General features: G+C 40.3%; 1 protein-coding gene across 1 annotated transcript in view; it reads right to left on the reverse strand.

The window, feature by feature from the left end:
* Window positions 1-25,050, reverse strand: part of LOC113159455 (collagen alpha-1(XIX) chain) — an 80,247-nt gene that overhangs the window by 5,728 nt on the left and 49,469 nt on the right. Inside the window, exons 20-50 of the mRNA XM_026356147.1 lie at window positions 22,764-22,802; window positions 22,568-22,612; window positions 22,036-22,071; window positions 21,477-21,521; window positions 20,610-20,663; window positions 20,085-20,129; window positions 19,200-19,280; window positions 17,816-17,857; window positions 17,020-17,097; window positions 16,606-16,641; window positions 16,391-16,444; window positions 16,094-16,147; window positions 15,341-15,382; window positions 13,058-13,162; window positions 12,880-12,933; window positions 12,391-12,444; window positions 11,173-11,226; window positions 10,958-11,011; window positions 10,443-10,487; window positions 9,228-9,278; window positions 9,063-9,107; window positions 8,192-8,218; window positions 6,971-7,024; window positions 6,285-6,329; window positions 5,946-5,990; window positions 5,786-5,848; window positions 5,322-5,357; window positions 3,867-3,911; window positions 3,232-3,375; window positions 2,473-2,539; window positions 2,241-2,378 (exon numbers count right to left, since the gene is read on the reverse strand). Coding sequence (XP_026211932.1) covers window positions 2,241-2,378; window positions 2,473-2,539; window positions 3,232-3,375; window positions 3,867-3,911; window positions 5,322-5,357; window positions 5,786-5,848; window positions 5,946-5,990; window positions 6,285-6,329; window positions 6,971-7,024; window positions 8,192-8,218; window positions 9,063-9,107; window positions 9,228-9,278; window positions 10,443-10,487; window positions 10,958-11,011; window positions 11,173-11,226; window positions 12,391-12,444; window positions 12,880-12,933; window positions 13,058-13,162; window positions 15,341-15,382; window positions 16,094-16,147; window positions 16,391-16,444; window positions 16,606-16,641; window positions 17,020-17,097; window positions 17,816-17,857; window positions 19,200-19,280; window positions 20,085-20,129; window positions 20,610-20,663; window positions 21,477-21,521; window positions 22,036-22,071; window positions 22,568-22,612; window positions 22,764-22,802 — 1,777 coding nt within the window. The remainder of the gene's footprint in view (window positions 1-2,240; window positions 2,379-2,472; window positions 2,540-3,231; window positions 3,376-3,866; window positions 3,912-5,321; window positions 5,358-5,785; window positions 5,849-5,945; window positions 5,991-6,284; window positions 6,330-6,970; window positions 7,025-8,191; window positions 8,219-9,062; window positions 9,108-9,227; window positions 9,279-10,442; window positions 10,488-10,957; window positions 11,012-11,172; window positions 11,227-12,390; window positions 12,445-12,879; window positions 12,934-13,057; window positions 13,163-15,340; window positions 15,383-16,093; window positions 16,148-16,390; window positions 16,445-16,605; window positions 16,642-17,019; window positions 17,098-17,815; window positions 17,858-19,199; window positions 19,281-20,084; window positions 20,130-20,609; window positions 20,664-21,476; window positions 21,522-22,035; window positions 22,072-22,567; window positions 22,613-22,763; window positions 22,803-25,050) is intronic.

Raw genomic sequence — 25,050 nt, forward strand, 5'->3', positions numbered from 1 at the left:
GTTCCATGGAGAAAAGAGCACTGTACCTTAAGCAAAAATAAAAAAAAAAAAAAATACTGAATAGCACACAGGGCAATAAGCTTAGGTGGCATGCTGGATTGGTGCACTCTGCTAAATCGAACATGCCATACTGAATCAGGACTTGGTTAAAAACAAATTGTTTTGAGGGGCACTAATGGAGAAAATGCGTTAATAAAAAATAATATCGCCACAGAGGGGTTTTTCATGCTTGAGTGACAAGACTGCAGTCCAGCACCTGTTGTTCACTGTTCTAAACAGCCTCAACAGCAACATCTATTTATTTGTGCTGTGCTTTACAAAAGAAAAGAACACATTTGAGCAGCTTCTCCATCAAAGATCAATTACTGCGGGATATATATTATATGTCAATGTCATACAGAACAGAGCACAGAATCACAGGATATAAGACACTTTGTTTGAGTCAATAATGAGTTAATAAATATACATGATGCAAGAATGCAAAATGAACAATAAATGTTAAAACAACACAATGGAGAATTTATGAAATAGGCAGTTAAACACAATCACTTACATCAGTGAGTATTTTCATTACGACCCCAAAAGGTAAAAGATAAATAGAATGACAGGCGAGCACTCAGCTACAACATATACTCAGCTGTATCCTAGAACAGCAGGGAGTTTCACCCATGCGAAATCAAACCATGGGGGAAAAAAAAAAACAGAATGTGAATTCAACAAAGGGGTTATTTTTCTCCATAAACAATTCATTTTGGCATTCTGGAGAAGAAGTCAAATTGGATATTCCAGAGGAGCACAGTCTCCAGCGGAGGATGACGAGAAATAATGAGGAAATATTACCCCAAACCCTCTACCCAGCTGAGTGGAGGCAAGTCAACAAAGAAAAAATTAAGAAGTTGTTGAAATTTTGATTTATCAAGGGAAATAACTTCCCACTTTATTTTCAATAAATATTTATTGCAAAGCTGCATTAAGAATCATCTATAAAACACTTTTTTTTAAAGCATTAAAAAAAAACAAAACAAGCAAAACAAAATCCAAGACACGTGTAATGCAAATGGCATTAACACAGCAATATTTATAGCGTAGTAGGTGTCTACTTAAATTATTCATGAATGAAAGCAGCAGTTTGTACTGTAGCGGAGGGGTTAAAGTGTAAATGGTCTTGAATAAAGTGAGGTAGATACAAAACGTAAAGAGAACAGCCGGTGCAGTGGTGCTCTGGCGTGCAGCAACACGTAACACACTCCTCCTCTTCAAAAGTTAATCATAGTTCTGCGGACACAGGAAAATCTAAGCAAGTCTGAGGTATGAAAGCCTGACCAGCAAACCATTAGTGTAGCATGAGCAGTCATGAAGTTTTGTCAGTCAGTTTGATAAAGGATGTCCTGACTATGCTCCTTTCTGTATTTCAGAAGCTTTTTTTTTTTTTTTTTTCCTGGAGTGAGGTATCAAAACTGGGGCTCTTTTCCTGTCCACACTCATAATGCTTTCAGTTATTCACAGTCATTTCTTCGTTTGTCTTCATATTTCCCAGAGAGCCGCTGTGCATCACACTCCTGGCCTTTCCTCTGCTTCCCGCCCCTCAGTCTGCATTGATATATGGGTCTGAGCAAGAGAAAAATACCCATGAATCCCTACAAAATGCAAGTATCAGACCTACATTGGTGTCCCCCATTCCAGTCCAGCCAGCTCCCAGTGTTCAACCCCAACTCTTAACAGAGAAACATCTGTGTCGGAGCTCATGTCAAGCTGCAGCCTTGGCCTCGCCATTATAAATGGTGCTTCTTTCAAATGTGTTAGGTGACATGTTTGACACAGCATATGATAGTTGGACTATTAATACTAATCAGCCACAACATTAATACCACCTAATGGTTTTGGTGGACAGGACTCAACGTGGGAAAAATGCAATCCAACCATGATCAACGGGTTTCAGAACGCTGTGCATCGCAGCTTACTATAGGACTGCACAGCTGCAGGCCAGTCACACTAACCCCTGTCCAAGAAAACTTTCAACTCACATTTTAATGTTGTGGTTGATCAATGAGCTGAACACATATGCTGTGGCTACATACATGAATAAACATTCAAATACACACGACAAGTGTTAATCATGTCTCACCTGAATGTTAAGAGCATTCAGTGCTTATGAATGTAATTAATTTATTTGAACACAAATGGTTATTCTACTGAGGTGATGTTAAAGTCCAGCAGCTCAGACTGAGCTCCTACTGTACCTTGAGAACCAGGAGGTCCAGGCTCTCCTGGTGGACCTGGTAATCCATCCTTGCCAGGAGGTCCTGGAGGCCCTTGGACTTGTGAAGCTAGGATGCCCGCAGGCGTCTTCTGCAGCATGGAAACGCTTGATAGCTTCTCTATAAGCCGAGGAAAAACAAAAATGGAGGATGTTCAAAGAAGGCAGAAAACAGAGACGAAAAGGAGAAAAGATGCATGATGGACGATTTGTACCTTCGAAGATCTTCAATACTTCGTTTCGCACTAAGAGTTTGAGCTCCTCCATAAAGCTGTGGTCATCCTGTATGTGTGGAGAGAACAAAACGAACATCTCTTGAGTATTTTAATACAAAAAGACAGTAAACACTTACTAAAATTTGCATTATAATGTATTATACATCTATAGGATATGAAATAAATATATAAAGAGACTTCTTTGTGTTGCTTCTTGCTAAATCAGTAATGATGCTCTTTATGCCCATCAGTCATGTGAATCTTTCTCAGCTGTATTGCTTGAGCTTTCCAAGGCTGCACCAGTAACAATGGCAAACACTAGTAGCCTTGGACCTTGATTCTCTGCATTCACAACGGTTTTTCATCTCGGCTGTGAATGTTACATAACTGCTGTGACTGCGTACAGTATGTGTAAACTGTCTGTGACACACGGAGGTGTTTTCACTGCTCTGCGTTGCTCTGGGCATGCCCACGTATCTCTGTCTTTCTCTCCGTCTCCATCTCCCTCCCTCTCTGACCTTCTGTTGCGCCTAGATGATCAGGAGTGGGAAGTGTTGAGCAGAAAGAGAACAGCAACCTCCCTTGCACAGCCTGATTCGATGTTTCATGTGGAAATCTGTGGCTGCACCATTTTTCACATAGGGAATGAGGAGTGAACTAGTTGCACAAGCTCGGGAAGGAAGTAAGCTGATGATGGTTTTAATTATCTATGAGAACTGTCTTTGTTTGATCAGCATAATATGCCAGCTTACAACTTACCAGAATGGTTCCAGTCTTCAACTCTCCCGGAGGGCCAGTATCGCCTTTTTGGCCTGGTTGTCCGATCGGTCCAATAGGGCCAGGATCTCCTGTCCGACCTCTCTCGCCTTGAACTCCCCTTTCTCCAGGAATCCCTGGATCACCCTGAAGCCCAGATATAATTCAGCTCTTTATGATGCTGTAACCAAACTATATATAACTTATATCTGGTCAAATTCTACAATACAACAAACAAAGCCTCGCTGGCGTAAGCTGAACCACACTGACTCTAATTTTCAGGCGTGATTCAGAATGCAACTATATAACTTAAAATGTTCTACACAGTCAGACATTTCTCTTAATGTGTCCAGTCAGGCAGCTGCATTGAGGCACTGTTGCCAACTACAGTATAAAGCTAAAAACCTAATTTTGCATCCTCCATTACCAGCATTTGCAATAGATTAGTGCAGAAGTGTGACAGAGCTCTTTAATTTTTGCCTCACAATAGGAAACTGTATTGAGCGTTAAACGCCTTTCTCTAGAGCTTATGTCCTTGTGGGGATTAGTCATGTGCTCAACTGAAGACTTTAGTTACCGGTATATGTGTTTGCATTACAGTATGTGTTTTTTAGGTAAACGGGAATGACATCACTTACCCGTTCTCCTTTGGATCCTCTGTCCCCTGATCTACCTGTAGCCCCCTTGGGAAAAAAAAAAACATTCAAGGCTTTGCTTTAGTAGAAAAAGGTAAATGGGTAACACGTAAAAAACTGATGTTCAGTAACATGCAGTGGCAGATATAAAACTCCCAATACTTCTAATCTACACCTGAGGCAGAGATTTCTGTTATTAAGACGTGTTATTTTATTATATTGTTCATAGTTCTAATCAGCTTCTAATCAGCTCTGAAAAACTTTAAGCAAGCTTTTATCAAATTGCTTTGGTGTATTGCTTGTATAATATCTCCCTGTATAGTGTTTCACCTTCTGCAATGTCACGGCTCCTCTGCATCACTCTTGTTTTGTTTGAGAAATGCCTTTTACTACCAGCTGTCTGTTCCGTGCAGAGGAGCTAGGAGAGAAAATACCTGTCTCTGGCTACATGTCACAACATCTTGTGTCTTCCAATCCCTCCCTGTCACTCCTCATTGCTTCCTTTTGCTGCGCTCACAGTAATACCCCTCGGAGCATCTTTGTATCAATTTCCTGCTGGATTACAGAAGCCATGCAAAAGACAATCTGGCATGATGTGATTTTAAAGCGGGCATCTCTTTGTGATGCTGTTCTCCCCTGCCTGCTTTAATCTGCACTACCCTGTATTCCCCAATGCCTGATGGGAGGCTTAAATCTATCATCTTGCCCACTGAAATGTGCTTCCCTGAGCATTACATTAAACCTCAAAGCAGTATGCAAGGAATTTGACTAGAGCAGAAAACCCACCAGCTAGATGGCACTGTTGCCCCACCAAAAAGTCAGGCACCGTGCCGAAAGACATGCTACAAAAACTGCAGAAAGGCGCTGTGCTGAGATTTTTGTGGAAGAATATTAACTAATAATAATCAAAAAACAATAAACTGGTGGGGCTGCCATTAAAGTGTAAGGTTTAAATCAGTGAGCAAAACAGTAGCATTCATATTCAATCCAATTTGGGTATCAGATTGTATAATGAGGTGGAAATGGCTATTCATGGCAGATCTATTCTGCATGCTGTGAGCCCATTTTGTGTGATTATGTAGTAAATAGTGTATGGTAGTGTTGATCAGTCACCTAAAAGCAGACTTAGCTGCAACATTTGTTTCAATTTTAAGTCCATCAGGCAGGAAAATGCATATTTAATCTAAGTGTCTACTGCCCTCCATTACAAACATTTTATCATTGCCCGAGAGCATTAACTGTATAATTAGGGGAAAAAGACGAAAAGTCAACAAAGCCTTAAATCTGCAGGATTCCATTTAGTTTTTATCGTTAAAATCTTAAATATGCAAATAGGTTTAATGCACTCAGGATGTAGCTTGAGGGTAGGGATAAAAATCTGCTGTGCCATCTTTCTGGAGCCTGGCTGATGTAAAGCACTTTCTATAAGGGGATTTGCAATGTGTTCACACAACTCACCTTGTATCCAGGAGTTCCATCTTTTCCAGGTCTGCCCTGCTCAAGGAGCGCAGCACAAACAAAGACATTGTGTATCAGCTCCCACCTTCGATTGGATCAGCACTGTTGCACTCCTAGTAATCTCCACAGTTAATGAGATATCTCAACCAAGGGATAATGATCCTGATTGCTGTGCGAACATTGTTCCATTGTGCGCTTACAGGGTAAATTACAGAAACCATCTCTGATGGTAATTATATGGGGCAATGTAGTCATCTACAGGACTAGTGTTGGCTAGCTTATGTTTTTTATCCATGTTGTTTTTGAGTCATTTTCTTTTTTTCCCCTAGATAGTTGTAAAACAACCGTGGCTAAACATTATGGCGTAAAGAAGCAGTATGTTCAAAGACTCTGTTGTACAATGCTTTGGCAACATCTAGTCATGAGTGTAAGGAAAAGCAAAAGAATTAATTTAGCATCCTTACAGGAACACCTTGGGGTCCCTCGGGCCCAGGGAATCCTGTCTCTCCGAGTGGTCCCCTCTCACCCTGTCAGAGAACAGAAACAGCCGACGTGTCAGATGGCAGTGACAAAAGAATGACGTGTGGATTGACAGCTCAAAGACAATCGGAGGATGCATCTCACCGGCTCTCCTGGGATCCCTGGCTCTCCACGAGTGCCGGGCTTCCCCTGTCAATCACAACGAGAGGAAGAGAACAGACCGTGTTTGACAGGTCCTCAATGGTGTCATATTTCCTGCACCTCTGCAACCTCTCGTGTATAATATAGCAACCAACATACTGTAGTTGCACAGAAAAACCAGTGGAAACCACACAGGTCTATATTCAATGTCTTAATCACAGAGTAGCGTTGTAGCACTTCAGTTATGATAGCTGCAATTCTGTGCACTGTATGAAACATCCAGCAGCAGACCACAGATGATTGAGGAAAATTAATAAAAACAAACCAAGAAATCTCACTTACTGGGGGACCTGGTATCCCAGGTGGACCAGGCAAACCAATATCACCCTGAAGAAAGCACAACAACACGTGTCAAGTAGATAACACATCAGATGACATCAGAACGAAATGTAAAAATGCCTCAAACACTATATAATATACATTTGTACTGAGAAGAAATATCAGAAATACAGACTTATTATAAAAAAAAGCTCTTTATATACTCAAGCCTTCATTTTTCAACAGCAAACACTTCACATGTCACAGTCTCCCCCTAAAGCACAAATTACTCTGGATGTCACAGAAAGTGAAATATTTCACCCCCAACACAAACACACACACACACACACACACACACACACACACACACACACACACACACACACACACACACACACACACACACACACACACACAGTATATAGAGTCAAACACTGTTACTCAGTGGCAACTTTTCCTTACAGCTTTTTACAGTTTTCTTTTATAAAGTCTTTCAGTGAGTATTAAATAAACCCAATTGAATCATTTCTAATTATAATAATAAATCAATTATTTTTCCCTTTACTTTGACTCATACTATCCCTTCAACAGGAACTCATAACATGCTTCACTCTTACACTACAAGGGAAAGATGTGGCACACCCTCACTTTGTTATCAGCTTCATGTCATGCCACATGAGACACTTCATTAAGCTGATACTGTTGCATACCTTGGCACCAGGTAGCCCTTCAAGCCCGGGTAATCCCATAGCTCCCGGTTCCCCCTGAGAGACAGAAACACAACACTTGCTGTGTCAAGACAACAAAATCACTACTGATGCAGGGCTGTTAGGCCCTCTCTCATGCTATTTTTCGACTCCCAGTCCTCGCTAGGAGGAGGCTGAGAATGGTGATGTGCTACTGTAAAAGACATCATTATAAGGCTGTAAGTAAACATTACATGTAAACAAGCGAATATAGATCGATTCTACAAGAGCCAAGAATTCACACATTTCCATTTCTCTACAAGAAAGTCGTAGCCAGGTAGGAATAAAACCCTTTATGTGTCAGTGTGAAGATAATCATAAGAGGACAGTACTTCAGCCTGAGTGTATAATGTTCGATGATCTATGACACATGCTGTCACACCTTGTAGGCTATAAACGGAATAGAAGAAGAGCCCCATTTGACTATCACAGACTTGCTTTCTGCACTAAAAATAGAGAGCCATTGCCAATGCTCACACAAATGATGGCCTCTATCTACCTCACCTTGCTCATGCTGCTATGGAGAAATGCCATTACACAGAATAAAGGGGCAACCAGCGCTGACATAGACGGATTGTGCAGGTAATTGTCACACATGTAGATTGTCATGAATAAGCGAGTGTGGCTAAGGAGAGAGTGGGCCAGCCAGAGGATCAGCTGTGAGACGGATTGGAGCAATTCCACCACAGCACCGGAGCCTCTCACACAATTTATTAAAATGTCAAATTAACATCCTGGTGAAAAATCACCACGCAACAAAACAATAAAAAAAAAAAAAAAAAAAAAAATGCAATTGGCCCCGTGAGAATAAAAAATTTAAGTTGATGCGCTGAATTGTTTTCATGCCTGTGTGGATTGTTTTCAGGCATCAGAATGGGGGTGGGGTGGGGGAAGGGCATTTGAAGTGCAGAAAGAGTTCACAAGTTCCCACTGGCAAGACAGAATAGTACAACAGTTTCATATTTGCAGGAGATGTGATCATTTTTTCTTATTTGTTGGAGTTCTACTGAGAGTGGTTAAGTGCTCAGGCTTCAGGGTGTATTGACTTATGTTGGAGAGAATCACAGAGGCAATAACAGAAAGCGACTGGCATCTCTAAAGTCGCTGTTTTTTGGCTAGCACAAAAATAAACAAATACTTCATAAAATATATATATTTATTGCAGAATGAAAAGCATTAACTCACAGCAGGTCCTTCATCTCCTTTGGGACCCTTAAACGAAAGAAGAGAGGACAGATTAGTGTACGTCCATGAATGTAACAACTGCTACCACAAAATCCTAAACACTACTGTGTGTTACTGTCATTGAAATAATAAATAGCATCATTATTTTTCCTTTTTTTTCACAACATGTGTCTGTAAATCATACTTTGCATAACTATGGTCTTTCTCAGGCGACATTAAAAACGACCAGGATCACACATGCTGACGTTTCAGCATTTTTCTACATTGACATAAAATCAGTTATTGCTAAATTGAGTCCTATGTCCCTCTAAACACTGACAAAGATGATGAAGATCACTGATTCAGAGAGACCGTTTGGCTCTGATACATTGAGGATGTGATAGATCCTCAAAATGTAGCCGTGATTCATGTGCACTGGGCACTAGGGATATTGAGTGTCTTTTTTGCCACCACTTTAAGTGTTCGTTGTGCTGCATGGATCCCTGCAGGGCCTGTGAACGAATGTCTCCTAGGACTGGAGAAGATTACCGACCGTCTGATAAGGAGGCCTGGCCCTGTGCAGAGCAGCTGAACTTCTACATTAAGTCCATTTCGCATAAGAATGATGTTACGTGTCCCGAGGAGGGTCAGAGACACCTGTTTGAGAGCCGGGAAGTCCCTTGGCCTTCACCAACCACCAGCTCTGAATGAACATGATCCACTGTGATATAAGAGCCTCAGAAGGCGAGATAACACAGAGGGGCTTGTCAGTTTGTTTGTTATTCTGCTCTCCCAGGTTCTGCAGCTCATACAGTATCAACATGCTTTTGTGCTGGTGTTCTGCAGCGCACTGTAAGGGATTTGCTTCAGGCACAACAATGATTATGCTTACCGGAGCACCGGGAGCTCCAGGGGGTCCTAAAATAGCTCCACCACTCTGAAATGACATTTTTAATATTATGATCATTTTAACCATTCTTTTCTGCCAAAATGACTAATATGCACTGGATGAATGACAAAGACATTTTCACTGAGTTAAAGTCATTTAAATCTTTACCTGCAGCTTGTACAGACTGCTCATCCCATTGCCCTCCACATAAGGTACACCCTGAAACACAATCGACAGTAAAGCAGGCATTTCCATTAGATTCTCCTCAGTGTACTTTGAGTTTTAGGCACCAAGAGTCCTGTTCAGTAAGCAGAGATACACTGTTTAACCCTTAAAAGCAACATGAGAGGGATGAATAGCTCATTACAGAAAGGGAGAGGAAGAGAGTGAGATGTGAAAAAGAAAGAACAGAAAGCACTCAATAATCCTTGAGTCAGTGGTAATTCAAAAAAACTGTCTCAAAACTATAAAAGAGCAAGCCGTTTAAAAGAGATTCTGGTAGGTACTAGGTAATCCAGACTTTTTGGTTGGTTATGAGAACATAAATGAAGGTTTTTCACCAAGATATATCGGTAGAGGGCAGTTCCTGTGAAAGTAGAAAGAGTCAAGGTTCTCATTTGAAAGCAGGGGATGCCTCTGCCCTTTTCAGGCCATTGGCCCATCCCCTGTCCTCTCAGACTGCAGTTTATGAGACCAAGGTGTGTGTGTGATGGGGGGTGAGGCTGGGGGTGCACAGTAGGTTCAAGGGGACAGCTGATGAATTATAGATTTGCCTTTGGAAGTGCTTACTCACTGGCCTTTAAAAGGGTGGCAACATGATTCAATGCCAGTGAGCAGGCTGCCACAATTTCATCTGCGCTTGTTTATCAGTTATGTTTTTCTTGTTCTAGGAAATTGTCACAGTTTGTTTGCAGTCATTCAGTCATTCTCTGCCCACCTTCCACTACCTCTCCTGTCATCTCAGATCCTGTCAGTGCTAGTGACCTCAGCCTGTCTCTGTCACCTGATTCCTCTGATCCACTTATACACATGTTCCCTGTTCTGTCCACAGGATATAGTCCAGCTCGTTTCCACTTGTCCTCTTCTATCCCAGGTGTAGCACACGTTACCTCCGCCTTCTTCTTTTTGACACTAAATACTGTTAGATTTCATCATTTGTGTTGGAAAAATGTGATGATACGGTTTTACTTTTCTAAAAAAGGATATTTGAATAGTGCTAAAAGCAAGAAAAGGAGTTATTTTAAAATGATCTAAGCGTGTTGAATAAAATGTAGTATGCATTGAGTACAGTAGGCATGAAGGCTACGAAGAATCTCAGACCCTAACAAAGGTTTTCAGAATTGTTATCATCAGCTGGCTCGTGTTGAGAGAGGAGGAACTTACCGGAGGCCCTGGAAGCCCTGGTCTGCCTGGGGGTCCTTCATTTCCCTGCCAAACATAAACCAGAGGAATTCGTAAACATGTCTGTGAAAATGGAAATGTTTAACAAGTGCAGTCACATGTTAATGTAATCCGATTATATGGAACTTCGTTTGCCAGCCCCGCTAAAACATTCATGCAGCTTGATGTATACGGCAATGACAAGACACAAATGATTTAGTATTTAACACATCTTTATCTTTACTCTCTTCTCATTTACTTTTTGTGTTTTACCAATCTATCTTTAGGATGTATGATACAACTGTATACTCCCCTGTCAAAAATCTTAACTTGTCACATCAACTATGATGTTCAAGTAAATACTCCGGAATACTTCACCTGAAGTTTAGCAAACACTGAGATTTAAGTAACTCTTATATTGTGCACATTCATCCACTGCCTACTGTACTGTATATAATATCTAGAAAGACATAAACACTACCTTCATAGATTAAAGTTTAAATGCTAGAACACCTTACTTTTTCTCCCTTTCCTCCTGGTTGGCCCATCGGACCGGGTCTACCCATAAGTCCCTGCAAACAGAACAGCATCCTTACAATGAAATCTGTTTTACATAACACATCTCGTGGTAAAATAAATCTATAACCATACAAACAAGTCTTGGTGTTACAATTAACAATTAATGTAATAGGTTGTGCATAATATCGGGCCACATAAATGGAAAGCTTCTTACCGGGGCCCCTGTGCGACCGGTCCCACCAGGAAGTCCTGGTGATCCTGGAGGCCCCTGGAGGAGACAAAGGGGATTATCAAATTTTGGCTTAGGCTTAGGCTTACACTATAGCTCCTAGACTCAGTCAGAGAGTTGACGCTTGAGCCTCACACCTGCTCAATAGTAGGATGTTAACTTGTATTTTAAAAGGTGCGATCGACCTCACTGTGATCACACAGCAACTCACAGTTTTTATGGACGTGTTCGGTTGTGTGCAAAGTAAAACATTAATTACAGTCAGTTCAGTTGTAATTATTCTATCTACAGTGTGGCGATAATAGAAAAAGGTGATGCGGACATCTGGCCCTGCATAATTACTGGCTGTTCACTACACACTAAGCTGATACTATAAATCTTAGGAATATGAGTTTAATTAGTTCACAGGATATCAAACGCATGTTCTCAATGACATAAAAGGCTCTCGAGGAATCAATTAGCAACATACAAGTTGCTACTTTACTGTAAGGGATCAATTAGGACATTTCTATTTACAGCATTAATTACTGGGATAATGTTCTTTACAGTGTTCGGTACATGTTCTTATCTTAGTAGCATGTTTATACAGTGAATGCAGAAGCTATGAAAGATTAGCATTACATGGGACATGTGCAGCATCTGTCTTGATTTGTTTAAATAAGGATTTTCTTTGCTGTTTGTTGTATTTTCAAGATGGCATTGCATGAGTTTTCTTCAATGACGTACAGTATTTTATCACCCAAAAATAAAATAACTTCAACATGGCCATGAAACATGTTTTTATTGAGCCTATAAAATCTAATAACAAGTGTGCCTGTTAGTGAAAATCCCCTGCCATCGCAGTTCAGTGTTGAAAGCTGACCTATGAAATGCTTCTCAGCTCCTCTAAAGAGTGCCTTGTTTTTTAATTAGCACACACCACACACCACACACACACACACACACTCAGGGCAGGCTCCTTTCTTTATAAAGTGGCTCCTCAGAGTGCAAAAGATAGGGCACAGTGCACACGCAGCACTGTGGGTAGCTTTTGATAAAGTCCTCTGAAAACAGGCTTTCAGAGTAGACTGGCTTTAAGATGAGGCGGACATTACAATATATTTACATTCTTTTGAACAACCTACCTCTCAATGTCACGGTGGCTCCTGGATGGTTAGATAACTACTGGATTCATTTGTTTAGATTAACATTTTTTTCACTCACCTCATCGCCTTTATCTCCTGTAGGACCTGGGAACCCTCTCTCTCCTTTCACTCCCTGCAGGAAAGCAGAATCAATGAGGGAGGGGGGGGGAAAAAAAGCGAAACCAACTTGAAAAAGGCCTAAAACTAAAGGCCGACGGGTGTAAACTTCAAAATGTCTCTTCCTCTCTTACAGCACACGACTTGAAATTGCCTGGCCTGTTTCACTGTGGTACAAAACGGTATCCATGGCAACAACTTCTGCAGCCAGCACATAGCAGGGTACAGAATAATATTTGTACTTGTGTAACAGCTGGTTAGAGTCCTAGAGATAATCCAAATAACAATTTATGGAAAGTGTTTGTCAATATGAAACTCCGGCTTAAACGCACATTTCAATAAATAATAGCACAGAACGATGCTCGTAGTTCTGCAGATTCTTTTGCCATCAAGAGAAGCGGAATAATTGAACAATTAGATAAAGAAATGTGATTATTTATTTACTGCCTACCTTTGGGCCTTCTTTCCCCGGGTTACCCATAGGACCTCGCACGCCTGGGTCTCCCTGTTTAGAAAAACCACACAGTAATTGGATTTAAGTGCACATGTGCTCATAGCATTTAATTAAGTAAGTATATTTACATGTCGTCTGTTCCAAATGACCTTCCATGCTTACAACTCGTGTGTACCTTTTCTCCCACCATGCCTTCTACTCCTTGCACTCCAGGGGACCCCTTCTCTCCCTTCTGTCCAGGCAGCCCCGGGATTTTCGCCTGGCACACACTGCAGGCATTCTGCCAGCACAGGCAAGCCAGGGAAAGCAAAAGTGGTGGCACACAGATAAGATTTCATCAAATCGAGCTGGAGAGGTACATTTCCGCCCTTTATTTTGTCGCATCTCCCGGGTGCTGGACAAGACCCCAGCTGACACAAAGTGTTCTCTAAATGTCTGCAGAGCAGAAATAATGTGAACCCACCACGAGTGTCTCTCATCTAGGTGAGTGGTGAACTTTGTCAAACTCATTGACTGTGACATTTAGGTGAGAATCTTAAATATCATTGTCCCTTATCCACTCTGGGTACTGTATAGGTAGTGCGCCTTCCTGGAAAGAAGTGCAACCTCTAAGTTAGATGGAGGCAGTGGAAGCGGCTACACATCCCTGTCATGTAATTATTTTCAGAGTTCAAATAAAATAAGTACAGCATTTTATTATTGACTTCATAAAAGAAAATGTCAGGGGTGAATGATTGTTTAGTCTTTTTGTAGGTGTCAACAAGGTTTTGAAAGTACTAATTTAGGTGCCACTATGCTACTCTGAGAAAAGCTATAAACAGTAGTTGAATCTAACACAGAACTTAAACTGACACCAAAAGAAGGACTAACAAAAAACACTATAAGGCACCTGGCACCTGGCTTTGTTTGGCAGTGATTATTCATGTAAAGGCATCATATTTATCGTCACCGTTGACGTGCTTTAGGCGTTAAAAATGAAAACTCTTTAATTTAGCTAAGTGCTGTCCTGCACGTATCAACATGAAGTAAGGTGAATAATCTGCTTCAGTCAACAGATAAAGAAAACAAATGAATCATCTTTGAGGATTTTGATAAAATATGCCCAGCTACAACTGAAGTGCAAGATCTTCCCCTTTTTCCTCTGCGCTCTTATTTAACTCAGACTGAATAATGTTTTACATTAGCTTTGGCCTTGCTCTGACAGGGCACATTGTGCCTTTAGTCAGAAAACAGACCTTGTTGTTTGTCCCAACTGATGAAAAAAGGAAGAGCAATAACCCTCATGTACAGTATGATTAGAATCTTAAAACACAGTTTCGATGTAAAAAATGAAAATGGCTTCAGCGACTAGGCTTGTAAAAGGTGTTTTAGCATTCTTAAGAAATTCTTTAACTGCAAGAGGAAATTCAATTATTATTATAATGCTTTCAGTAGTAAGAGAAACGTTATTCTCTAAGACTTCTCTTCTTTGGCTTCTTTAGTTTTGCATGGGATACAAAACACAGAAAGCACTGCTTATAAAAAGTGGTCATCAGCCGTATTTGACAACACTGAATCATGTTGGATTTCAATTTGGTTTGTTGACAAAAAAAAAAAAATAACTGGAGAAAAAACCTCCGTGCCATGTTGTGACTCCTTCAGATGAGTCATAGGTGTCTTGGTGGCCACACACACACACACACACACACACACACACACACAACACACACACACACACACACACACACACACACACACACACACACACACACACACACACACACACACACACACACACACACACCATGGGATAATTGCTTTCTTGTATCCATTTCCTGACTTATGCTTTTCAATAACCTTTTTCCCTGAGTTATTTATTTTTTCTTTTGTCCTTATGATATTGAGTCACCTGTAACCGGATCTTTGTGAATTTATACTATTTATATTTCATTTTATATTTTTCTCTATATGTAGTGGTTGCTCAATGTTTTGTTGCCAGATGCAGATGATATTTTAATTTAGTTGATTTAAAAATGGCATCACAAACACAACCTTCCAGAGCATTTCTATGAATTTTAGCCATAGCCATATATGATGTCATGGACTGTGTGATAAAACGCATACATACTGAAGTTTTTTCTTTACACAACTAATGGAAAATTCTGTATGACTCATGTAGCAGGAGGAAACAGAGCACATAGCAACTGCTACAATAAAACATCGTTTAATGTTTGCCTACTTAGAAGTAATATCTGTACTGTAATATTATATATCATTCTAGATGTTTTGAATGAACTTTACCACTGTTCTGGTGTGATATTTCTATCTAGGCTTTATTAAACATGTTGTCATTCAATGTGAGATACATTCTCCCAGCCATGCTATGATCCAAAAAGTGTCATTTTAAATAATCAGCCCCCCTTTGCATCACATTGTCTGTAACAAGCTGCAATTATCATTAAATATGGAGATAAAATACCTTAAGCAGAGTGCCCATGTCTCCAACAATTGGCAAAGCAGTCTGTCGAAAACAAAAAACACATAAAAAATCCATTAAACATTTTAAACAGTCTTAATTTCATAACTTAAAGTAACTTAGTTTTGCAAATATTGTTCTGCTGCATCTGCATCTTGTAAACTACTCCAAGCATCTTCTTAGCATCTTATATGCATTTAAGGAATGTGACTTTATTCAAAGCATTTTTAAAAATTTGATGTTTTTCATTTTTTGGATTTATCTGCAATGCTTGAAGAAACCTCTGGAAGAGTATTCACATCTTTGAAATGTTGTTGTTCTGTTTTGAGTTAAGCATTATGAGTTGCTACCCATGTATTTAAAAAAAAAAAACATAAACCAAACTGTTAATGGGTTTCACTGATCTTTACAACATATGAATATATGAGGTTGAAATACAAAAAATCTTGACAAGGCAGCAGCAACAGCAGCCTGTAGACTCAAGCTATCACAATAAAGTAAATGGTGCTCAGTTGAAACACATGAAAAGACAAAGAAAGACATGAAAACATATGCTAACAACAGGGTGCTGCCAATTTGTTGTGCAACTGCAACACTTTCCTGAAAGCTTCGTGAACAGTAGGACTAGCTCCTAATTATCCCAAAACTAGAGGTGCAGGCTTAGCGGAGGCTTTGACTTGGGGTTAGCACAGTAGTCCTCAGTGCAGATCAGTAACGCTCAACTGCAGACAGCAAAAATGAAATTTTCTTACTTACTGGTTCACCTGGGGGTCCAGCAGGACCTGGGGGGCCTGCTCTACCAGGGGGTCCCTTTAATTGAAACAAAGAAAAGACTTAACAACCCCACTGCCTACGACATCAAGCAGATATGCGAGGCTATGAGTCTGCTTTTACAGCAATCTCAGTTGGTGAGGATTTGTGTCCCGGAGCTGTGATACATCGTACTTGTTCATCCACAGTGGGCAGCTGACATTCTTTTATGCTTCCAGTCATCTTTTATCCACAGATGTGTGAGGGAGTGAATAAAAGTGGAAGGACAGGCTGATCTCTCACCTCTCTTCCTGGAACTCCTGGGGGACCAGATGGACCTGGGAGTCCACGAGGGCCCTGCAAAATACAAGAATTCTGATGACTGCTTTGCTTTATACAACTTGTTAACAACAGCACCATTGACCACAGCAACAATGAGCTTAAAATCAGTGAAAATAAACTTGAATGTACTGTTTGTGTATTGTGGAAACACAGACCACACATACAGATCTACAGACCTCAATCCCTGGCTTTCCTGGAGCTCCCACGGGGCCCTAAGAACACATCACACATCTTGTTAACACGGCCTGCCCTCTAGCACCCAGGATCCAATAAAGGAATTGTGTTAGACACCTTTTGCTCTATTGATCTTCTGTCTGGTACAATGCTGGATTTCAAAAATGAAAGCAGACTCACTCACAACCAAATCTTTTAAACTAGCAGTGCGGCGTATGTACAGTAGGGTGAACGTAGGGAGCAATGTGCCAGCACCACACACCAAAGATCGGGATCATCGAGGAGTTCATCACTGATCTTGATGATCAGTGAGGATCTCAACCTTCCAACGCATCAAAACAAGAATCTGAAGGTGTCATCGTTGGAACTAACTAATGAATGTGGAAAACACAGATCGATCGATCCTTCATACTCACAGGTGACCCTACAACGCTCTCTCCAGGTTCGCCTTTTTCACCGTGGTCTCCTGGCAATCCTGGGACACCTCTCTCACCCTGATAAAAATACAAGAGATGTGTTGGGCAGGTTTCAATGATAGTGAATCCAGAAGTCACAGAGAGCTGCTACCCTGCATACAGTAATTACTGACTACTCAGGCTCCGCCAGAACTCATTTTCTCGTTACGTGTTACCTTAATAGGTTCAAGGTAAGAAACACAACTATGTTCAAGGCCAGTGTTCATTATCTATTTCATCTGAAGTCCTGCATGTGTGGCGATAAACAGTATATTCGAAGATGCCAACACCATGGATAATTGGGCCATCTAGCACAGTATTTTTTAAATGTGCTACCAGCCTCCGCATGGTATCATCGGAAACATTGTACTGCTACAACTATCTAAAGTGACCTGTACGTTTAAGTACAATCTGGTAGATAAAAATAAATTAATTAATTGAACATCCTACACTGAATACACTGTAGGATGTAATATCCACTTTTATAATAATGAAGTGTTAAATAACATCCACTTCCAAATTAATTCGAACAAGTTACTTCTGCTATAGTGGTTTCTGAGCACATTCAGAACAAGACATCTGGTGCAGATCAATATGTGCATAAGTCTTTTAGACAGGGCTACTGTACTAGTTAACATGAATCTGTAGCATTACCTAAAGTAAAACATACACTGATGTACTGTCTGCGTAGAAGTTAACAGAGTGGGAAGTAGAGATAGTTGTGCTGATGATGCTCCATTACTGCAGTGATTCCTACCTTGGGCCCACGAGACCCCCTAGTTAGAGACAACCCATCGCCCTAAAAAACAACAGGAAGAATGCATTAGAATGGGGGCTCTCTGCACAATCATTAGCAATTCACTTTGAAACCTGAGGTGAAGCCCAAACACCTGCTCTGGTGCTGGGATTTAAACAGTAATATTGAATCTATAAAAGCTACACTCCGCAGTGGAAACAGTCTGAATACAGCACCGCATTATGAGCTCATGTTCAATACTGTTTACAACATTTTAAATAGTTTCTGTACACAGGCACACTGATAATGCCATACCACAGAGAAAAACTTTGATTGCAATCGAGGTTACTGTAAGCATTATTTACTGTACAGTCCAGATGAGACATTGATTTCTGTGGTCAGCATGTATTAGCGTTACAAGTCCTACATTGCACAATGTAAATTAACAGTGCAGAAGTTGGATTTGAACTAGCACAGCAATTCAGCAGTGCAGTTTCAGGGAGACAAGTTCCAATACAGTCAAACATAAAACAGAGGAAAGTTTACGTTCACAACTTTTCAAAACAAACAATATGGTCCTATAACTGCATTTTATTGGAAAAAAAAAAGAGAGAGAGAGAAATAAAAAAGTTCCATTAGACATTATGTTCTGGCACTCCACTGAAACAAAACCTTTTATCAGTACTTGAGAATAGAGGGAGACTGCCTATCCATACAAATAATAAGTCAAAAGAAACAAAGACTAAATTGTTCATTATTTATTTAAAAGCAAAATCAATTAAGTGACATTAAGCACTTGAGCAGGCTGACTCATTAAAGACACTCAGACCATCTGCGTTGAGTTCTGTTTATTGCTCTTTTCCCTGTTCTTTGTCTTACATAACAAAGACCATAAAATGTCGAGAATCCATTTTCCAACAATGCCTCCAGACAGAAATGGCATTGGTAAAAGGACTACCAGGATTTATGCAGAGGGAAGGCTGCTCTAAACCACATATATCTCTCTTTGTTTAGCTGTTCAACTATCTAACAACACGAGAGGTCAAAGACCTGCTGTAAACATCTCCCCTTGACAGTTCCATGCACTGTCCAATACCTCTGCCTGAACGAGCACCGTCTACCACGACTGAGGCCTCGTTTGCACACGTGCTACCTTTTTTTAGTGAGGCTATAATGAACACGTCTATATGCAAAGCCATGTCTATAAAAGAGAGTGCTTCAGCAGCTAGAAGATCCAAAGGATAGGTCATTACCCAGTCTAGTGTTACTCAGTGGTGGATTAGCTAATCACATCTGGTTTCCTAGAGGAAACCAGCCCCTCGAGGAAACCAGCTAGAACCAGCTTAAAAGCTGTTTGCAAAAAGGTCAGATGAAAGTGACTGTCTAAGCTCGGTGTGGTACCCACCATATATCCACCTCCAGGTTCTCCAGGCTCACCCTTCGGCCCTGGCGGTCCCTGTGGCCCGATCACTCCACCAGAGTCCCCCTAAAGACAGAAAGGCAGTATTCAGAATTCTCTTCTTCTTTCTCTCCATCCACATCAAACAACAATAAACCGGCCTCAACGCGGATCGGGGGTTATGACCTGCCTTCCATCTACAACCACTTGTTGACACATGGCCTTGAGAAGGAACGCGACACATTACGTTAAAGATCACGTGCCTGAGCCAGTAACGTTTGCGAAATGACGACCTTATTAAAAATATTTATTTTGAAAGTCCAGGCTGAACATCTACAGTCAAAGCCAATGTAATTGTCTCTTGGCTCCAGCTTCATATTTAGCATACACTGCTTCTTCACAGTTATTCATAGCCTACCACATGAATATAAACGAGCACGGCTGGCTCCTGGATCGGAGTTAACATCTGCATGGCAAAGTTGACAAAGGACGATTATAGATGTGAATGAACGTAGGAGGCTTAAGCACTTTAAGTTTATTTCTCTGCCCTGGAGTGCAACAGAGTGACTCCAGTGGGTGGGGAGACTTGAGTATGGCTTCATTTATTTTGACAAGTGACAAACCCCATCAAATATGCATGTCAATTGCGCGCTTTTCCACTTTGAGCACAGTATTTGGAAGTCCTCTTAAAAAAAAAAAAAAGTGGGCAAATAATGAGTAGTCATAGGCATCAAATGTGAGAATACACAAAGTTACATGACTAAATATACCTCGCAGGCTGAGTCATTTGAAATGCATCCTCACAAGTTGTCTAGCACGTTCACACTGTAATAAAACATCACAGCTTCCGATTTTTCTTTGAGGTGAGAACTTGATTTGAGGTTTACCTACCTTTTCTCCTTTCAGGCCATCTCTTCCAGGCACCCCCGAAGAGCCCTGTAAATAGTGGCAAAAAGAGACACATCTATCACAAGGCCTTCATCTCCTCACACACATTTATCTCCTCCTCCTCACTGCTTCAGCGGGCTGCCGTGTTCCAACATAATTTCCCTTAGCCAGGATTTATGAAATGCCTCTTTTCCCTCCCTGCTTTTGAATAAAGACAGATGCTCATTACCGAAGCAGGTGTGGAGAACAGATTGGGCCTCTGCCTCCGTTCCTGGCATAAAGCGCTTAGATTTGCCTCTTTCCACTAATTAATTCTTAAATTTGATTACTGATCGTCTGTGTAAAAATTCTGGACTTTTCTCTGTGCGTCCTTTCTGTCTCTTCCTGTTGAGCTTTATCTGTTTATCTCTCTCTTTTATTCTGGCAGGCTAAGTTAGAGAGTAGCGGATATGGCAAGGTGACAGATAAGGCAATGAGAGAAAGGAAGACTTGACATCAAGTGCTAGTGTCTAGTGCCAATATACTTACTGGCTCGCCTGGGAGTCCTGGGAGTCCAGTGGGTCCAGGCAGGCCTTGTTTCCCCTGGCAAAACACAAAGAGAAACCAATACTTTGGGCTATTTTCTCCCTTTGTTTGGTGACAGAATAGTCTGGGCTTTCAATGTTATAGCCCAGCCAGCTACACTGCAGGCATCGATTTTCCATGGTGTTTCAAATGGTTCTTTAAGTGGCATCCCTGCTGCCATTTAATAATCCATGGTTTCATGCTACTTACTATATGTTGAGTATATCTTCGTAAAGTTTGCGTGTGTATATTAATTTAAATAAAAAATGAAATACTGGTTGTGATCTTTATGCATCTGTTTATACGTTCCCCCGTCTTGTCTTTGCATACACTAATGAACAAAACAATTCATCTATTACCATGAAAACTGAGCTTATGTTGAATAATAAATAGAAAACACAAGCACAACTACAAATGAATGCTTACGTGTTGTCAGTGATAACGTTGTTTTTCCTTTCTGTGACTATACTTGCACATGTACAATACGTAAACTAAGTTTTCCCTTGTTAAAGCAGAGTAGGCAATTATTCTTTTGCGCTCATATTACACTACAAATATCCCGATAGTATAATAATTATTACCATGGAAACAGGCCTTTTCATCAAACCCATTCAAATAAAGTGGAACACGGTGGTTCAGTGAGACGCTCACGCCTCAGTATGATGCTTAATGTTAGTCTAAACCTCCTGGTGTGATCGAGTTTTATCACATCAGTTGTAGTCACGTGTGTGTCTAGGTATCGTCTCAGTGTTTGTTGTTGTATTCAGGAGGTGTTTAGGGATCTGTGCAGTGGCTTTGGAGACATGAGATACAGTGAAAGCAAAGACTCACCTCCGGTCCTTGATCTCCTTTTTGTCCTGGTGTGCCTATGTTTCCCTGTTCATTACCAAAAAAGAGTGAGAAAGAGGTTTTGGGATAGGGAGACAAAAACATTCAACTTTCAAACTGACATTTTTTATTTTTGTCCAAATAACCACTAAATATATATTTGGTGTCTTTCTGAATTCAGTAAACTGTAGAAAGAGACGATTTCCGATGTCTTGTAGGAAAGAAATAAGAGTTGGCAACAGGAAGGAGTGAAGGTTCACTTCAACTGCATCTGGTGTGTGGCTACAGAAATTGGCTCTCTGACAACCAGTCAAAACACGTCTCACAAAATAGATATGTATAACTTCTGCTGTGTTATAGTTCAATTGTAAAACTTAAAAAACAAGAGCATTTTCTACAATAAAACTGTATTTTTTTTATCTTCATAAACCTGTATACTGCATCGCTGCACACATACTGTATAGTAAAATACACAGTGGACTGGACATGAAGACTTTGAGGCCTTTTTGTGTGTTGGCAGTAGATAATAATCAGGTTTGTGAGCAAATCTTCAACAAGTTACCTTGAAGCCTTGGGGTCCTTGAACTCCTTTCTCACCCTGCAGGAAATAGTGGAGACAAACAATCATCATTTCTCAAGAAGTACATTATAAAAATGCTCAAGTAATTCATTGCTTTTGCTGACTGGGGTAAGGTTTAACACTATTTGCTCAAGGACCTTCATGAGGTAAGAAGCTCTAATACTGTGTGAAGGTTAATAAAAGCGGTATTTCATTTGTCAGGTTTGCTTTTCTTCTCCGAGCATGTAAATAAAATAACAGCAGCAACTTAGAAAAGTATGTGTTGTGTATGTTGTGTACGTGTTTGTCTTTTGATGTTTGGTCAATGGCTGTTTGTAATCTCCTTAGCTAGATACATCTGTTAGTTTTGATAATTATTGTACATCAATTAATCTGTGCTTCACCTCTGCAGAGCACAAAAATGACACCTACAGGACATCAACAGCAGGTGAGCTTCATTTATTCTTTCCAAACCAAATGTTTTTTATTAATATTAGGTAAAAAAAGGGAAACATCAAATACTGTAGTGACCTACCTGATCTCCTTTTTCTCCCTTTTGGGCCCTCTCCTTGGCTTCATCCTCAAACACAAGAGAAAACAGACCACTTCAAAATCTAACTGAAGTGAACCTTGTGTAGAACAATAGAAAATAAGATGCCACATAGAAACTTTTCAGGTTTTATGATATTTACGTGTATATTTTATCATTTTAAATTGTATAAGCTGCTTACAGTTCCAGAGAGGTGTCTTAATCCATGAGCTGTCATCACCTAGAAGTAACGAAAAATACAGTGTACTAAACACTCTCCACTAAACAATTACAAATAAAGCAAAATTAAAAAAGGATTTAATAAAAGCTTTTGAACATTTAATTGTTTAAAAGGTAATATAAAAAAAAAACCTCTGTAATCTTGATTCCAAAATATACTGTACATACTCAACGTGACTTGATTTGATATCAAATCCAATCATAGGTTTGACTTGAAAAAATAAATCACTATATAGATATATGAATATTTTCATATATCTTTTATGGCTACAACCTCTGTGAAACTTAGAAATTGGTAGACAAGGCTACTGGGCTTTGCCTTCTACAACAAAATTATATGAAATGGAAGGAGAAAGGTCGAGACTAGCAGGATAAGTTGGCGCGATGCCTGGAACTACTATAAGTGCAGAGGAGATATGTCCACATTAAACCCCAAATTAAAGCAGAAATTGCTAAGCTATAAAGCTTTTCAACATGAGCATTAAATCACTCTTGCAGACCTCATTTAGACCTGGCATTAACATACATTGCTGTGCATCAGAATACAACCTGACAGCTTTTCAGACCTATTAAACACGTAGGCACAAATGCACCCAGGGCAGATGGGGGGATGTTGTGCACTGGCCAAACTTTGCACATAAATGACCACACTAAGCACACATGTGCAAAAGCAAAGGCATTTTAATTCGCAAAGCTTGAGACTTGTGTTATGCAGTTTATTTCTAAAGGGGGTTATTTTACACCCGTTTAGGAATAATAATAATAAAAAAAAAAGCTGTCCCTAAAATGCAATTATCTATCTAAGCGCTCTCACAGCAGGCAGAGATGGAACCGTGCAGTCGCTGATGATACAAGCGATTGTTTTCAATTGGACTGCTCATCGCTAACCCTGGAGCTACATATTAATCCCACGTGGAACATGCACATCTAGATACAATCTCGATAGGAGGTGCACAATGAACTGTTGGTGTAAACTGGACAAAAGAATCCTGTATGCAGTTCTAACCTGTTTAGTCTTGGTTGTTTTAAGCATAATGATAAAAAAAGGAAGAGACAATAGAAATAGAAATAATCTTAGAACTAAAAAATCATATCCAGGGGGAAAACTTACATACACCTAAATCTTGGAGGACGCATCTTTTTGGGATTTTTTTTATTCATTTAGGAGTTTTTGTAGTTTATATCTGTCCACCTGAGCAGATGCTCGTGTTTCCTGTGATTAAAGGCTATAAAAATATATTTGAAATGAAGTGCTCTGCTCTTCTTCAGCAGCGATGGTGAAAATAACTTTAAGTAAGTTTCCGAATCCCCTACTGTCCCAGTGGAGTGCCTGCATAATCGGGCAGACTTCACCCTCCAGTCACTCACCAGATGCTCAGTTGTCTTTCCTCGGATGCAGAACAATTTCTCAGTGCCATCAGTATGTGAGCAGATCAGAAATATTTCTCAAGAGCAATCAAACGCTAACACAGAGCCATTTGCTGAACAAAACTTGGAATAACAGATTCAGTTTGATAGATTATAAAACTCGACTGTAAAGCAGGACCAAGCCTCAGAGCGGAAAAGACTGTTTTGCCATTTTAAGGGCTAGTGGAGAAAGTGGAGGCCGTGCACGCCTGTGAGCCTGCTGCTCCTCCCTGTCACTAATAAACAGAGGCACAAGAAGGTTTATGAACGGAGGGTAATGATCTGAACCCTTGCTTCTGCTGTGTAAGGGAAATCAATGCTTAAGTGCCAAAATTATCTTCCACGAGGAGGCAGAGAGGACAGACAGAGACTGGTAGTAAATATTCAAATAGCCTCATTTATCAAATGACTAATGCTTCTCCCTCTAGCTGCTGCCTTAGTATACATCTTCTATACGCCGGGTGGCCCACACCTCACTACGCAACAATGAACACCACAGAGCATTTGAGTTTTGATAGAAACATTTTTTTCATCTTCCTCTCCCAGATGAAATGGAATTTAGGGGAAAGAGACAACCATTCAAAACTAATTGCAAAGCACGACCTCAGTGTTTTGAACAGCCATTAAAACCGCCTACATTGATATCTATTCTTATTAAGCAAGTAGACTTTTTGTTGGTTAGACAGAAACCAGTGAAACCAGTGGAGAGTGAGTGATATTTCCTCACTGTATAATTAAGCTGTCTAATTTCCATATGAATCGCTTGCCAACAAGCAATGAGAATGAGAGTAAGAATGAAAGCTTTGAAACTTTGTTTCCAAGCTCATGTCTGAAGCCTTCAG

The sequence above is a fragment of the Anabas testudineus genome, chromosome 15, assembly GCF_900324465.2.
Source record: "Anabas testudineus chromosome 15, fAnaTes1.2, whole genome shotgun sequence".
NCBI classification, from domain to species: Eukaryota; Metazoa; Chordata; class Actinopteri; order Anabantiformes; family Anabantidae; genus Anabas; species Anabas testudineus.